This window comes from Vombatus ursinus, unplaced genomic scaffold (genome assembly GCF_900497805.2).
Source record: "Vombatus ursinus unplaced genomic scaffold, bare-nosed wombat genome assembly UNPS02014770.1, whole genome shotgun sequence".
Lineage (NCBI taxonomy): Eukaryota > Metazoa > Chordata > Mammalia > Diprotodontia > Vombatidae > Vombatus > Vombatus ursinus.
This window is the reverse complement of record NW_020954548.1, coordinates 16,688,205-16,705,976: the sequence shown is the minus strand read 5'-3', so window position 1 is coordinate 16,705,976 and position 17,772 is coordinate 16,688,205. Positions and strand designations below refer to the sequence as shown.

At 34.9% G+C, this 17,772-nt stretch overlaps 1 protein-coding gene across 15 annotated transcripts in view; it reads right to left on the bottom strand.

Moving 5' to 3' along the window:
* The window catches only part of MPDZ (multiple PDZ domain crumbs cell polarity complex component), a 218,252-nt gene that overhangs the window by 110,345 nt on the left and 90,135 nt on the right, over positions 1-17,772 (bottom strand). For 12 of the 15 annotated variants that reach the window (XM_027862857.1, XM_027862856.1, XM_027862854.1 and 9 more), the window contains 6 exons: positions 14,679-14,782; positions 13,098-13,244; positions 11,707-11,871; positions 9,829-10,017; positions 7,016-7,225; positions 3,837-3,953 (listed from right to left, as the gene is read on the bottom strand). In XM_027862857.1, the coding sequence (XP_027718658.1) occupies positions 3,837-3,953; positions 7,016-7,225; positions 9,829-10,017; positions 11,707-11,871; positions 13,098-13,244; positions 14,679-14,782 (932 nt within the window). The remainder of the gene's footprint in view (positions 1-3,836; positions 3,954-7,015; positions 7,226-9,828; positions 10,018-11,706; positions 11,872-13,097; positions 13,245-14,678; positions 14,783-17,772) is intronic. The other 3 variants (XM_027862862.1, XM_027862867.1, XM_027862858.1) reach the window with 2 other exon arrangements.

Genomic DNA, 17,772 nt, shown 5'->3' with positions numbered 1-17,772 from the left:
ACATAGGGATTATCTACCAAGAAAACTATTGCTGTTCCTGGGAAACAAAGAGCTTGAAGTCCCTAGGAATAATCTTTCACAATTTTTTGGCATTTCCTTCACATATATATCATAGGACTTCAGAAGAAGCAGAGTACAGTTTTGAAAAAGTAAATTTGGTGGTAGTATAATGGCTGTTATCTCTTTCAAACTCTGCTTCTATTTCACATTTGCATTGGTGGTACTGATAGGGTAGGTAGCACTTTTTCTTCTGCTAAGGAAATCTAGAATTTCTGCATACAAACAGGCCTGGCTTGATTTCATGTAATTGGTTCCAAGTAAACACATTAGGTGAAGCAACATTACAGAGAACTGTCTTGTTATTTAGTTAAGTTAGTTCCATAGAAAAGAAGAGAGGCATAAGTTTTGTTTGTTTATTTGTTTGTTTTGTTTTTTGAGCATGGAATGGTTTTGTTCCGAGTGGACAGTGAGCTAGAAGCATCCTCGGAGGATGAAACTAAGGATATTATGGATAGGAGATGTGATGTTACAATGGGATTTATTTATGTAGGGATAAGGTACAGGAAGTGGACCTGCAATTTTACTCGAATAGGGAACTCCAAGAGGCAGAAAACTCCCATTATTGAGGCTGGTCAGCATTTCCTCTACAACTTCTAGTCTCAAAGAAATTCCTACAGCAGTGAAAAGTTAAGTAATTTGTGCAAGGTCACACTCTCAGTATCCATCAAAGGCAGGAACTGAACTCAGATCTTTCTAGATTCAAGAGCAACTCTCTATCTCCCATGCGAAACTGCCTCTCTTATCTTTAATGGTGTTACTGGAGCATAATAGTGGCAGAAGGAAGACGATTTACTGTATGCCTGTCATTTCTTCCTGAAAATCTGCTGTTTTAGACATGATACAATTTAATTCAATTCCATAAATATTTATTAAGTGCCTCTATGTGTAAGGTGCTATGCTGGCTGCATAAGACTTGAGACACAAAGGAAGCAGTCTTTGGAGGTTAGTCTACTGAGGTGACATAGCACATACATAGATAACGCAAGTATGAGTTTAGTAACAAAACAAAACAATAAGGGAAAGAAAAATAGCTTAGGAAAATTTCAGGAGGTCGAGAACATCAAAAATTATGAGGTTTGAGAAAGGCTTCATGGAGCATGTTTTCAACCACTATGACCATTTGTCATGTGAAATGTAACAAAGAGCTTGAGAAGTAATTTGTAATCTAGCTTGGAAGGAATGCACAGTACAGAAAAGAGAATGTTATGAAATCAGGCAGGAAGAGTACATGGGAGTCAGACTGGGGATTCTCCTTAAATAGCACGAGAAGTTTATATTTTATCATAGAAACAATAAAGAACCATTGAAGATAGGTAAGGGACAAGGCACTCCAGAGTACAATGGAGTGAGTGTATTGCTATCCTTGGGTAAAAATGCTTGAAAAATAAAGTTACTTTCAGTTGAAGTCAACTAAGCTTTGGAGTTTACAAAGGTCAATAAATGTATAAATGGATTTATTGAAGTGAGAAAGTATGTACAAGTGCCTAACACATGGTAGGTTACACACATAATATATGCTTTTTGAATTGTTTTGAACTGAACCTACAACACAAGACTGGTTATGAAAAACCATTTTTAAAGCTTATTTAAATGTTACCATGGTATAATTTATTCTTGAGGAATTCCCCTGGTCCACAGTAATTTCTATACTTAAAACATTTTCCTTCTTATTTCATTTTAACTTTCTTAGGGATGCAGAACCTGGAACAAAGAATGTAGAAGCATCCATTTCCCACCCCCTGTCTATCCTCCAAGGTCCAGTCCTGGGCTCTCTTCTTTGTTCCCTCTATTTTTCTCTTCCTTAGTGAGTTCATCATCTCCCAATGAGTTAATGGCTCTCAAATCTCTCTATCTTTCTACCTACCATCTATCAATCAATCAATCTGTCATCTAACCATGCCCTAATACTTCTTCTGAACTTGTGCAGTATCACCAACTGCCTGCTGGACATCTCCACCTGCATTTCCCAATATCGACTCAAGTTCCACACGTTCAAATCAGAACTCATTATCTTTTCCCCTAAACCTTCACCTCTTCCAAACTTCCTCTTTTCTATCACAGGCACTAGCATACTGCTAATCACCCAGGTTTAATCAATTCTTGACTGTTTCTTTTCCTTTAATCTCCCTTACCATAGCCAATCAATTGCCAAGCCTTTCTGCTGTGATCTCCATGATGCTGATCTCGTCTATCCCCTTCTCTCTGCTGCTCATCCAGCTCAGAACTTCATCATCTCTTGCCTATACTACTTTAACAGCCTTCTATTTGGCTTCCCTGTTTTCTCTTTTCTCTAATACATCCTTATCCAAATCATCATCCTAAGGCAGAGATCTATATTACTCATCCACTCAAAAACATTTAGAGCAAAAGCAACCTTTTTTCTTTGCATCATGGACTCTGTTAGCACTCTGGTGAAGCCTACAGACCTATTCTAAAAATAACCTAAATGAATAAAATAAAATATAGAGGATCAAAAAAGAAACCAATTATATTTGAACGCAGCTGTTAAAATTATTTTTTAAACAAGTTCATGGACCTTGGGTTAAAATTTTCTGACTCAGAGACTTCCCAAGGTCTCTGTAATTAAATACAAACTCCTCAGTCTCAGCATTACATATAATGTCATCCACAGTCTGGCTGCAAACTACCCTTCACAAATAATCCTAAATTCCTCTTATTTAAGCGCTCTACATTCTATCCAAGCTGGACTATTCCAGGAATACGACATTCTACTTCCCATCTCTCACAGAGCCATTTTCTCTTAAAATGAGCATTGGTATAGATACATTCAACTGAAGAATATAGGACTACAGTAAGTTAAGCTCTTATTTAAAGCAAGAAATTCATATGACCAACAGTGTGCTAAAAACTTATGATGAAGTATTTAATATATTCTAAAGCTGACACCAAAAATGTGTCTACCATGTGTGAATGATTTAAAGAAGACATCCAACTGCAATACAGTACAAGACATTAGACCAAATAAGTTTACAAAAATGTATGCCAAAAAGGTTAACAGGAAGACAATCTGGCCCTTAGTGCTAAATGTACAGCTAAATTTATCTATTTATTATATTTATACATTCCCTTTCTCCAAGGACAGAGTGAACACAAAGTCTTTACCTTAATTTTTACACTAAAGCATCAAAATTTGCTTTGGTAATTATACAAAGCATGAGATTTCTCTCTGCCCCACCCCCCATTTTTTTGACAGTCTCGTCCATAATCAAAAATAGAGCCAAATGCATATGATTTGGGCATGTCATATCGCCTAATAAGTGACTAGCTCTTCTCTTATAATAGGGTTTTGCTGATTAATCTATACTACACTGCAAACATCATGACAGCAATAAGAAAATATAGCTAGTGGCACATTAAAGAGACTGACTGTGATACATAATGAAAGAACAGAAAAGAAGAAAGTTAAAGAAAATCAATTTTAGAAAACTTGAGTTTAAAGTGAGTTATATTATACCTTAATAAGCTATTAATTACATTTCCCCCTCAAATATCAGCAAATTAATTTTCCACACACATATACATACACATGTATACACATATATATGATATATATGCATATAATATATACATATTTTTTCTTACTTCACCTTATAGCAGGGGTACGATGAATTGGCCAGGCTTAAAGTTTTTAAAAATCAAATTAGCAAAGAATCAGCACAAGCCTATTACATTAGTCTATTACAATGCTTAGCAAAGCAATCATTTAGGCCAAGAAAGGACTCTGAAAGAAGGCTTGGTAAATTTGGGGCACTGACCAGAGCTACCTCAGCATGGAAGAGGGCTACATCAGTCGGCCCTTCCTCCTCAAATGAGTATGCTGTGTAGAAAAAGGGATCTTCCTTAGCAGAAACATAACCTTCTTCTGGTGAAAGCTGCAGAAAGAATGAAGCTCAGAGTTGGATGAATAGACATTGAAAAGGATATGCAAAGAAAGACATGATGGGGAAGATTTTTCCGTTTTAAAATTTTTTTTTCTTTTTCTGATTATGAATTTGACAAACATAAACAAATATAAACATTTCCATATACAAAGAACATAAAAAGATGATTACATATGAAAAATTATATTACTTCTTAAATTTCTGAGTATATGTTAAATTTAATGTAGTAGTTTCAACATTGCCTTGCTTGTCCAAGGCCCCTTCTAAACTTCGTTCTGCTCTCTTCTGTGTCTTTAAGACACTTCTTTTTTCTTTTTTAAAAGTCACTATCATTACTCCCCTTCATCCTCAGAATTCTTCCTTCTCAAAACAAATATCCACCCCATCTCAACTTGTAACAAAGAATAACAGTCAAGAAAAACAAATCAACACATTGGCTATATCTGAAAACCTCTCATTCTGTACATTGAGCATTTACAGAAATTTTCAACAACAAAAGAAAAAAAACTAACCTGGGTTTAGAAAGAAAACACTCAATAAATAATTAGAAGTATTGAACTTTTATAACTATCATCTCCTTCACTTGTTATTTAATGAACTTATTATCATAGATCATTTACTTCTAATATAACACAACATTCTTATTTTGTCAGTTTTTAAATTTAAATTCCATCAGTTTTTGTTAAATCTTTCGGTTTTTAAATTTAAATTCCCCCATAAATGATTATCTTTTAAAAATAATATGAAATAAATTTAGTTCCCAACTTCATCTGTTATCCCTTCCGAGTAAAGAAACAATGACTATTAAAATGGAAACAAAACAATTTTTATGGAATAAAATGCTTCAGCACAGTGCAGAAGTACTTAAGAAATCATGAAATAACAGCTCCTTAAGCACAGTGCTTTGCACATAGTAGGTTTACAAGAAATGTTTGTTGAACTGACAGTTTTATTTTTCCCTTTCATTATTCAAGAAGGATATGAGTTAACAAAATATAATTTATTTGACTTTACTGTGTGCCATAAAAGACAGTTTGGGCCAACCTGGGAAATATAATTTAACTTCTCATAACAAAAATAATGGCTCGCATTTATATAGCACTTTAAGATTTGCAAAGTGTTTTTCCATACATTATTTTATTTGAGCCTCATGACCACTCTGTGAGACAGGTGCTATTATTATCCTCATTTTACAAATTAGAAATTAGAGGGTTGTTTTTACAAATTTTTACAAATTAGAATTAGAGGTTTAATGACTTTCTCAAAGTTTACTGCTAGTAAGTGTCTGAGTGGGATCTGAAGCGGCCTTCGAGGCCAGCTAGCTATCCATTACAACAATGCATGCCTCTGTCTACCCCTTAGCAACTCTCTAACACTGTAAGTTACAGAGAAGTTGTCAATTGGCATTATGTTGGGTGCATATCTGGGATTTCTTGCTACAATAAAATCATAGATCCACACCCCCCCATACACACACAGACACAGAGAGACACAGAGACACACACACGCACACCTTTGTGCCCTATTAAGTTCTTTTTAATTTAAAAAAAATAACCTTCTACTGTGTATATATGCCAGTATGACTAGAATGAAAAATTTTCAATTGTTGGTGAAAACCTGACAAAATGAATTTCTGTCAGTCACTGGTACATTGGAATCAATTTTCTAAATAAGTGCCTCAATGATTTCTTTTGGAATATTATTTGCTGTACCATAATTAATTAATGATGTGTTTGCAAGCAACTTGTGGATAATATGAATTATCTGCCACAGAATGGGCAGTTTGAGAAGAATCCCTTTATCAGTGCAGCAGCATCTTTGTCTACAGATAGTTATTTATCCTTCATGCTTTATAATTGTAATACGTTTTGCTAATCATCCTATTTAAATGATAGAGCAGCATTATGAAGTAACAGATAGAAAGCTGGCCTCAGAGTTATGAATACCTAAACTCAAGTTTTATCTCTGATAAACACTTGCTGAGTGTCCCTCAACAAGCCACACTGCTCCTCAGAGCACTAGGCAACTCTCCAAGATTCTATCTAGATTGCAAAGAAGTTGCCAACATGCATTAGAAGAAGGAGTTTCCTCTGCTGGGATTTTCTTGTATCTATGAAATTATCACAGGTCTAGTCTCTATCTTCTATTAGGTACTTTTGTGTATAAATTCTGTCTATATCAGTACTGTCTTTCCTCTTACATACAGAATGCATTGCAGGTATACCTCACTCTACGCAAATATAACATTTAAATATTGCTTATTTTTCAAAAAAGTAAAATTTGAAGATTCAAATTCATCTTGCTAGACAATTTTATACTTTATAAAATAATTCTTTAAATTAGCAAGCTCTCTTTCCTTCACTACTTTAAGATTCATTATTTCATTGGCCCCTACATAAATGTGTGTAAACACACACACACACACACACACATGCATACACACACCTACATATCAACCCTCCCCCATCATCATGATGTAAAATGCAAACCTTCCCTGTAGTCAACTTTCTTATGGTAAGCCTCGCTGACTTTAGTTTACCTAAGATATTTTAAATATGCTTTAATTTTCAAAACCAAAATGCATATGTAACTTTGCAGGATATCTATTGCAAAAAGTGTGGCATATTCACTTTTTCCAGCATAGTAGCAACCACACAGTTCAACCAAATCAAGGTCATAGGACCACTAGGTGAAAGGTATTTCTGTCACTGGAAATGAAGCAAATCCCAAGTCCTCTGGGGGGGATTATTAATACTTTTCTAGCATTCACTCTAGTGTTCCCCAACATTCATTTGCATTAATTAGTACACACTAATCATTAGTCAAAATGTTTATTTATGGGATTCTATTAGTATCTATCATTAGCAAATACATACATAAATAAAACACTCATGAGTGGTTGGGTTTTTTTTGTCTGTTACTGATGGAAATTATTATGTAAATTGTAAGGATAAATTTTCATTGTTCAAGATAACACCTTAACCTCAAAGTGAGTATATAGCCCATTTCCCCTGGAAAAGAGATAACAAAATCAACATAACCAAAACTCTTACAGGGAGAGGTTTAGTAACTCCAATTCTCACGGTTCCTGATGGTGCTCCTTTGAGGGCTTGCACAGCTTCTTCCAGACTGCCATTTTCCAAGTTAACATCATTGACGAACATAAGCCGGTCCCCAGGAAGAAGTCTTCCATCCTGTTCAGCGACACCACCAGGCACTAATGAACGAATTACAATGACTGTGCGAGCAGGGTCAACTGGATCCTGAAGCAAACAGAGCAAAAACAGTGAGGAAGGTGAAGAACATAGTTTATTTAGGAAAACCTCCAATTTTAAGTAATAATGGCTAGATAATTATTTTGAGTATTTCTCTTTAAAAATTTTTTAAAACTATTTAATAATATGCTCTTTACTATCTGTAATAAAGTTACTGTTACTGTGCTGCAAATTATTCATGGTTCTTTCTGGATCCTATACATGTTACTCAAAGGATCTGTGATTTCTTCCCAAATAGGAAATGCCCTCATAGGATCATAAATTTAGAAATGAATGGACCTTGGAGGTTTTTACATCCAACTCTGTTATTTTACAGATGAATACACAGAGGCCTAATAAAAGTAAGTGAATTGCCCAGGGCCACAAAAATTCTAGAAGTCAGAGGCAGAATTAGAATTCAGGTCTTCCTGAATCCAAAAACCAGTGCTATAACCAGGATGTTATCTAGATGCCCAATCAACAGACTGCAACTTCCTTATATCCTCCTGGTTTCTCTGGCTTTCTTCCCAACTCTGCTCAAATCACACCTTCTGCTAAAGGCCTTTTCCAGTCCCCTCTACTGCATATACTATATATGTATATATATATATTTTTGCTTATTACCTCATCTATTGGAATGTGGGATTCTTGAGTGCAGGGACTACATTTTTACTTTTCTTTGTATCCCAGCACAGATTAGATAAGATTTAGGGAATTGCTTGTAGCATACATTGGTTAGTAAAGTGACTTGACAGGGGTCAAAATACAAGTAAGTGTCTGAGGCAAAATATGAACCCATATCTTTCAGAATTCAAGTTCAGCCCTCCATCCATTAAACTATATTGCCTTATACATAGCAGAGGATAAATAATAAATGTTTGCAGCAAACAAGAAATGAGATCAGCAAAGCTACACTGTAACATTTGTTTTAGGCTATAGAAACACATACATGTTTTTTATATAAACAGCACAGTAAAATCAAAATGCCTGGAATACCCAAAGCCTGTACACTTTCTCTGTGCAATGCTTCACAGTTCTGCACTGTCAACTTCAGAAAAGAAACCATGTGCCCCAGAACACAGGCCACCAACTGGTGGAATTCAGAGCTAAGTGATCAGGGATGGATTAGCAAAGTAAGAGCAGAAAGATCTGGTAGGTGCAAGCAGGGAATAAATTAAATATGCCCATCTAGATGGAATGGGCATAGTTGGGTCAGACAAGGGTGGAGAAGGCCCAAGGTCAGTAATGAAGATGGGAGGCACAGAGGATCAAGAGGGAAAGAAGCATGGAATCCAGGGATATTTGAACCATGGGCAGTCTGTGAATTACAGAAGTGGCACATTACTTTGGAACAAAGAGGATACATTTTTATGTTAACTTTTATGACAATTAGCAAAGCAAATGCTCTAAATCTGAACATTAGAACTTTTGAGCCTGGCTAAAAATGAAAGTCCTCCATCCATGGCAAATAAAGGCACAAATGATCTATTTTCCTTCTCCCTGTCCCAGGAAAAGAGCATGAGACCCCTTTTTGGGGACTAGCCAAAAACTCTGAGCACCTTGAAAATATTTCTTGGATGCTCAAGCTGAAACACACTACAAAACACAAACACACAGCTTCAGTGATTTCTGGACCTGAAAACTGATGAAGGCCTTCTCTCTGCTCTTAGACTCAGGAACACTTGCCATATGTTATATCATAAAAGTTATTTTGCCTATGACAGTCCTTTAAAACCATCACTATAACTACCCAGTGAAAATAATAATTTAATTTTGTTTTAAAAAGTTCTTTCATATCTTAAACTGAAAAATAAAGGGGAAAAGGAACCACAAAATAATAACTAACAAAGCAATAACGGTGCATGGCTCTAGCTAGAGGCAGGATTCAGAAACTAGGCAGCATTGAGGGACCTTGCATCTTATATGACTTTATGGTGTCATCTAAGCTGGCTCTGTTGTTTGGCATTAATTAATGAAGAGCTACAGTTGCAGTCTATCAGACAGACTTTCCTATTCAGGCAATTTAATTGCAGAAAATAAGAAATGGCTCATATGATACTTGGCCATCTTAAAGTACAATCATAGACCTACTCAAACTTCTGAAACTAACAATTTAATATATATTTATATGGATATAAATATATAGATATATTATATCAAATGTCAAACACATCACTCATGCAAAAGACTAATTAAAAGATGAATATTTCACTTTTCAAGTACGAATATAGACTGGAATACAGTACATAAAACTCAAAATTTTGCATAAATTCATTTAAATGCAATCTATAAAATACATATTAATAAAATAAAATCAATTTCTAATATTCCTATGAATACCAACTATATTCTTCCTTTTTTTTTATCAAGAGTTAAATTATTGTTATGTCCATGGTGTCAGCTAATAAGAGAAATTCTTTTAGAAAACAACACTACTAGTCAATAATAATACAACTACTATTTGGAGAAAACTCAAATTTACTGCTGTCTATTGTACATAACAAAATAATATCTACTTTTAGCTTCTCTTTGGTCTCAAAGGTATAATTTGATCATGGAAATTACCTTAAAAAACAAAGCAGACTGATTCTGTTGAAATGAGTATATGTTACCTGATAGTCTAATATGCTAAAACCAAGTCCTACGCTCCCCTTTTCCAGCTCAATATGCTGAATGTTGATTTCCCACATTGCCAATGATGATCCTTGCACCTCTTCTGTATTCTGACCCACATCAGTCATGTCAAAAGCAGTATCCTCTGTCTCTGATGAGCCAATGAATTCACCGAGGTCTACATGAGGCTGGAGAAAAGAACAGAGAGCTCTTATTTCAGAAACACAAGATCAAGAGATATATTGTACCCACAGGAAAAGGGAAAATCCAAGCCCTCTTAGATAGAAAAAAATAGCTAAAGGAAAAATCACCAATGGGTCAGCTAATGTTTTGGCACTTCTAGAATCATGAGAGCAATTAATAAAAATAATCCAATTTTTTAAAGAAGGATAGAAGTCTACACTATTAAGTATTAAAGATATAAAGAGTTTAGTGACATTTTAAAGCACAAGTATGAAATAATTCAAGAGAAACTGGATTGGTACATAAGACATAAAGCATATAGAAAATAATTTTTACATGCTATTTTGTATTTAGGGTCTACAAAATATACAGTAAAATGATTGTTTTGATTTAATAATATTAGTTCAATATTTTAGTACTTCAATGGATCTATGATCTTCTTGAAGTGGGTTAATTTCTTGCTTTGCTTAAGATAGTAACGTATTCAGACATAGTACTCCTACATGATTCTTATCTATATCCCTTAAATACTCTACAAAGAATCAACCTAAAATGTAAGAAGTATTCCTCTAGGTGGATGCCGCTGCAGTTCTCACATACAGAATCACAGTTATTAAGCTCAGTGGGACCTTACGCCATTTTCTAGTCAAACCTCTATTTTACTGATAAGGAAACTGAGGCTTGGAGAGGTTAGCTGGCTTCTCCATGCTTACACAGGTAAGTGACAGACCCTAGTCCTCTGACCAGTAGCAAACTGTTCCTTTGACTTCCAAAATATCTAATGCAGCTTCAGTATTAGTACATAGCTCTAAGTGCTGGTCTTCTGAAGTTTTCCCCTTATGCTGAAACACTCTTCAAAATTTTCTATATAATCTCAATAGGACGAGTATCTAAAATGTATTTTTTCCTGTCAGATACTACTTGAAGGAGGAGCAAATTCTAACATAAATCATACAGTCTCTACCTTTCAACTTTGTTTTTTTTTTTTTTTTTTTTTTTGGTAAGGCGATTAGGGTTAAGTGACTTGCCCAGGGTCACACAGCTAGTAAGTGTTAAGTGTCTGAGGCTGGATTTGAACTCAGATCCTCCTGACTCCAAGGCCAGAGGTCTATTCACTGAGCCACCTAGCTGCTCCTTTTACCTTTCAATTTTAAAAATTGCTTCTACTGCTCTTCCAAAGAATAGATGGTCTCTGTTTTCTCACATTTTTTTCTAGTGGAGTAGAATGTATATAAAGGAAAACAGTATAATATATAATATAGAAATTTACTAATAGTGCAATGGCTTGAGTTCAATTTTTCCATATTTTAAAGATATAAATTCTGTAGTATAAGATATACTATTGGGATAAAGCCCACATTCATACATAACAAACAAGTCAAAACTCAAACCACACAATCAAGCATTCAACTCAAGGAAAATGCTATCCACATCCAGAAAAAGAACCATGGAATCTGAATGCAGATGGAAGCATACTATTTGCCCTCCTTTTCTTTTGTTGTTTTGTTTTATTTCTTCTTTCTTGTAGTTCTTCATCATTACTCATGTGGAAATATGCTTAACATGAATGTATAAGTAGAGTCTATATAAAAGAATTCAATTCAATAAACATTTATTAAATGTTTACTATTAGACTATGTTAGACTATGAATCATGTGAAGCAGCTATTAGCCAAATGAGAGTAAATAGAATACCTTTTCTGTTAAATGGGTATCAGAGACATTCAACCTCTCTAACTCATCCTGGTTAACAGGTAAGACAAGGGGACGACAGCAAACCATTGTCACTTGAATTGGAAGCTCTTTTAAAATATTCACCACATCTTTGTGATTTTCACCAAGTAAAGTTATTCCATTCACCTGTTCAAAAGGAAAAAATATATATATAGATAGATATGCCACAATGGCCCATGGAAAAACATGTCTTAACATCAAATAAAGTATATTGTTTCACAAATTAAGTGTTACTTTCTTGCATCTTATATGCAACATACCCACAAATGATTTCATATTTATTCAAGCTCTATAATGATTAGAAACAGTCCATGACTGTTTTCCCCCTTTCAGCTGAAGCTTAGATTGCTTTGGGCAAGGTTGGTACACTGGAGTCTAATTCAAATTCATATATAAAAGAATGTCAGGAGATTCTTTGGTTGATTTAAACTTCTGAGAGATTACCAGTCATCACAAAATAAAAAGTCAAAGGGAAAAGCTGTACTATAAAATCATCAGCTCTTACCTCCCTTTTATCTACATTTCTTCTGCCAGATTAAGAATCTCAGAGGTAAAATGAGGAATGCAGATATTATCACAAGACTTCAGAGCAAAAGGAACCTTAGCTGTCATTCGTTTCAGCCCCCTCATTGTACATATGTGGAAACTGAAGTTCAGAGACTGGAATGATTTACCCAAGGTCAGGTACACAATAGGCAGTAAAGAGAGTACACAGGTACTCTCTAAATTAAATTCTATCTATGAAGGGAAAGGTGAAGGTTGGGAGGTAGATGAAAAGGAGACTTAGCGATGGAATGGGATAGAGGTACAAAAAGTTTATTAAATTTTCTTGAACATAAAATGTTGGGATTTAGTTCTGAAAATGAGTATACACATGATATAGATTTTTTTTTCTGTGAGTTTAGAGTTTTTGTCATTTAGTCCTTAATGTGCCCTTTAAGGTAATACTCTAAGTCTTAAAGAATCATAAATTTAGAGAATCTCAGAGTTGGAAGGAACCCTAAAGGTCATCCTGGAGATAATTAAATGGCACAATGGATAGAACACTAGACTTGGACTCAAGAAAAACCTGAGTTCAAAAATTCTGCCTGAGACAATGACTAACTGTACACAATATTAGGCCAATCACTTAACCTCTCTCAGTATGTCCCCTAACCTATATAATGGGTGAAAGTACCTCCCGTTCCTCACAAGGTTGCTGTAAAGATCAAATGAAATTATATTTGTATAGCATTCTGAAAATCACAACATAAATAATGATGATTATCATTATTATTATTACTCCATTCAACATATACCTGAAAAGAAACTCTAAAACTTATTTACGGAAGGAAACAAAAACAATTTCTTACTTCCAGGAGTTCATCTCCACTGAAAAACTTCCCACTGTGTCCAACAGGTCCTTCGGGTAGAACAGATCTGATGAAATGATGTCCCACAGTTGCTTCCAAGCTTATTCCCAACCCACTGCTCTCACTGAACTTGTTCATGTGGGCAACCTAGAAGGACAGAAATCATATATATTTTTATTCCCCTCTACAAATAACTGTGATGTAAAGGCAAAGTGTATCAACTAAAATTATTTAATATAATAACTGATTAATTAAATGAATAATAAAATTATATATAATTATACATTACATATACACATATATATGTACATGTATATATATATAGGGGGAGAGAGAGAGAAATATATAGAGGGAAGGAGGGAAGGAAACAGACAGACCAACAGACAGAGATGGAGAGAGTCATCAGAATGCTGCTGAAATTGTTATGTTCCTGTTGGAACGATCACTGATGTCCATAAGTTTCTGGAAGTAAACTTAGCTCCAAGTTCCAGTATCAGTGGCAGTAAAGACTGGCCATAAGTTTCTGGAATTAGCTACGGAAGAGTTCAATTCACAGCATCCATTCTGCATTACAGGAAGAGTTCCTTCTTGCTGGAGATATATTTTTTTAATTAACAAAAGCTAATGCATTTTTTTCTTTATTTTTTCCCTAGTGACACATAATCAGAAATTAAAGTACTACTTATAAAGCTCAAAGGCTCTAGAATATGAAGAGATCTTAGAGATCAACAGTCCAATACTTTTATTTTACAGATGAGGAAAATGAGACTCAATAAGTCAAATGGATTGAACAAGTTTGCACCAAGCAGGAAGTTAGGTCTAATGACTCCAAATCCAATGTTCTTTCCACTCAATCCCACTACCTTAATAGGGCTTATTTTTGTGTAAGTAACCACTGTAAAAGTCTCAGAGAAGGACTGAATGTTCTTTGTAATTATGTGCCACATAATTAGGGTTGTGTTTGCTAAAATGATCCATTTTCTCTCTAATCCATAGGAACTTGAACCCTATCAAGAGTATCATCTAACCCAATACCTGATTGTTTCTGCCAAAGCCTGAGGATCTCACAGTTATGCAAAGGCAAATAAAAAGGCTTCATGTCACTATGGCTTAGGAAGAGTAAGAAAAAGTAATTCACGGTTCTAACCATTTATTGTTGGAACATGCCTTTTGTACTAATCAAAGTTTGCAAAGTTGATGAATTATGTGAATTTGGAAACTTCAGCTTTAGGAGGATTCACTACATCCTTACTTTCTTCTCCCCATTTATTTTATTTTCTTCTTTTTAATCATCCTTTTAAAAAGAAATTGACTCCAGAGCCCAGATCAGCACTCAAAATTTTAGTCTTCCCCAAAGGCCTGACATTTACCATTGGATTGGGACCAAATTACAAAGGATAATAATGGATTATTGTTGTTAATATAAAAAAGTTCTATATTACTTGAATAATTCTTTAGTCCTTTGTATTTCCTTATGTGAAACTGGAATATTATATCTCTATTAAAATAATAAGTCTAGTGTCAAACTTGCCAGATTATCTATTAAAAAATGCTAAAATCAGAACATAAAGGTTAACGTACCACTATTTCATAATTAAGGCCCATAATCCTTTGCCACTTATTCCGCAATTTTGCTTCTTGAAACTGTCTTTCATCAACTTCTATTTCTTCTGGTAGCTGATGGTCTAAAATAATTAAAGCCATTATTTAATTGACTATAACATTTTTCACATCTTGAAATTTGGTACAAAGTTAACTCATTATCAAAATATCTCCTCTTAAGTTAGTTTCATTATAACCTTTTTTGTATCCCACTTGTGCCTGGTTACACCTTTTCCCATGCTGTTCCCTATGATGCTCTCTAATTTTCTTCCTAGAAACCCATGGTTATTTCATACTGAAACCCAGCTCAAGTTTCTTTGAGAAGCCTTTATTTGACTCAGTGGAATACAACCGCCCTGAAGACAAGAGTAATCTCATTTTTGTATTTGAATCCTCAGTATCTATGACAGTGCCTGGCTGATGGTAGTAGGTGCTTAATAGTGCCTGCTGACTGACTGATTAACAAACTTAACATATCCCTGTTGATCACTCCTCTTCCCTTGGATTCTTTCAGTAGGTACACATTCTGATACAGCCTGGATTTGGAAACTGCTCTATTAGAAAGACTACTTGCATACTACTCCTTACTCCCACCCTTCACTGCCCCATCTAATTTCAGAGAAACATTTAGGGCCATTTACAACCATTAAAACTAAAAGGATTGGCTGTGGCTTCAAATAAGTAATATAAATAAAACCTTGCCTATGGGGAAACTAATTTTGTTACCTTCCTCTGCCAGCCTAACTCATCAAAACCAAATTCACAGAGCCTGAATGTCTCACTAGTATTTTCTAATAGATTCCATTGTTTTGGTTATTGTGTTCACTGCAGATGTAGGTAATCTCACATTATATTACTCATATTCCTCTTTCAAAAAAAAGTGATACATCAAAATCAGGTGAGGACACCCCCTCCCCATCCCCTCAATTTCAGCCAGTCCGATCCCTAATTGTAGACAGGTGCATCTCTCTGGACATAGGTCAGTTTCTGTGTATGTGTGTATATATTATATTATAACCAAGTGCAGACTTTATTCTGAGGTCACTCTTGTTTGGTAAAAGATATTGATAATAATATAATTCCTTGATTTACACAACAGATGGGTTTCCAATGAGTTATGTATATAATATATTTGTGTAAATTAAATTTTATTTTCATTTTATTAGGGAAATATGCTATTGAAAAGACTATGAAGTGATAAGTCCTTTTTCATAAAGTAAATCATTATGCACTAATTTATCTTTTACAAGTTTGGATTTTTGTATATTGGTTTTCTTAAAGCAAGAACACAACTCAATTTTGATTAAATGTTTCCTATGGTAGAACTTCAGTCAAAGATATGAAATGACTGTAATACCTATAGGTACCACTTAATTACTATCCAAAATGAAAGTCTGTTGTCATGTCAACATATTTACAAGGTTAACAAGTCCAAACACCTAAAATGAAAATCTTTCCCAAGGCTTCAGCAGATAATGCAAACGAGTAAAGCCAAGTTTGGGTTTGTTTTTCCTGCTTCCTATGCTTACTTACTCCTTATTGCTCTATAAAACATAGTCCTTAGTTTAATAACGCACCCCAAAGGGGAGTTTTATTGCTCAACAAAAATGTTCTTTATTGGGAAGTGTTTTTCTTGTTGAACTACTAACTGCTGACTCTTTAAGGTCTATTCAGTCTCTGCTTTTCTCTAAGCTAAACAGCCTCATTAATTTAAGTTGGACACTAAGAATTCAGGAAATTTTATTTTGCAACTTGTGTTATTTCTAAATTGGTAATTCTAAATACACCATTTCCAAAAACTTCAGAGATGACAGGCTCATTCTGGAATAGCCTTCAGCTCCTCGGGCTTCCTTCCCCTAGAATATCCATCTGCCATGCTGTTCCCCTTCTTCAATTGGCGAGTTCCTCCTGGGCCTCTCCATTTTGGGAAGGGGACCAGGTTGGTCAAACTCCTATTTGTGATTCTGACTTTCCAGACTTCACCAGGTACCTTCACCAGCATCACCACCTCCTTTCTCCCCCTAGTCTAACACACACATACACACACACACACACACACACACACACACGTTTTTCAGTTCTTCTTGGTGTGCTGTCCTCCCACATTAGAATCTAAGCTCCTTGAGGGCCGAGACTCTTTCTTCTTACTTATATTTGTATCTCCAGGGCTTAGCACAGTGTCTGACACATAGTAAGCATTTAATAAGTATTTGTTGCCTGCCTACCCCACTCAATATTATATTTAACTGTGCTGATGTCAGATAGTCCCGGTAGACTGTAAGTTCCTTAAGGGAAAGGATGATACCATTTTCATCTTAGTATCCCCAATATCTAATCTAATCTAATATCAATATCCCCATTCCTTTGCAGAGGTGGAAAGCCCAGTAATGTGGAACACTGCATATATTTTCAAACATTTTTTGATATACTGATCAGTTTTGCAGATTTCTAAAATATTTTTCTTCTTTTCCTTTAGAAATAGTCTTTGTTACATGGGATAACACTCTGGGAGGAGAAAGGGAACACTAGGAGAAGTTTTGGCCATGTAAAGATAAAAGATGTCAATAAAAATTCATTTTGAAAAACAAATAAAAAGAAAGTAATTTGTGCCTAATAAATGTCTAATGAATTGTTCTGAACTGACCTTTCAGGGGAAGAAATTTTAAGAGCATATGGAAGCATAGCAATATAAAGTAATCAGTAAGTTTAGGGTTTGTCCATGCTTATTGATGACTGAGGTATTATAAAGATGTTAGCAAGTGTATATACATACACACATGCATATATATATATACACACATGCACACACACACATACATATGTATGTATGTATATGTACATACAGATACATATGCATGTTTCTGATATTAGAGAGAACCAGAAGCAATCTAAAACTTCATGGTTCACCATCAAACATGATTCACTCCAAGATGGTTCCAGAACTACGATATGAACAGAGTCCTTTAAGCTACTCTAGAACTAGTCTGGATCCTTCTAAGTCACCCCCAGAGACTATCATGTGGTAAAGCAACCCAGCCACAATCTCAGTGATGCTAGAGCACTGAAATATATT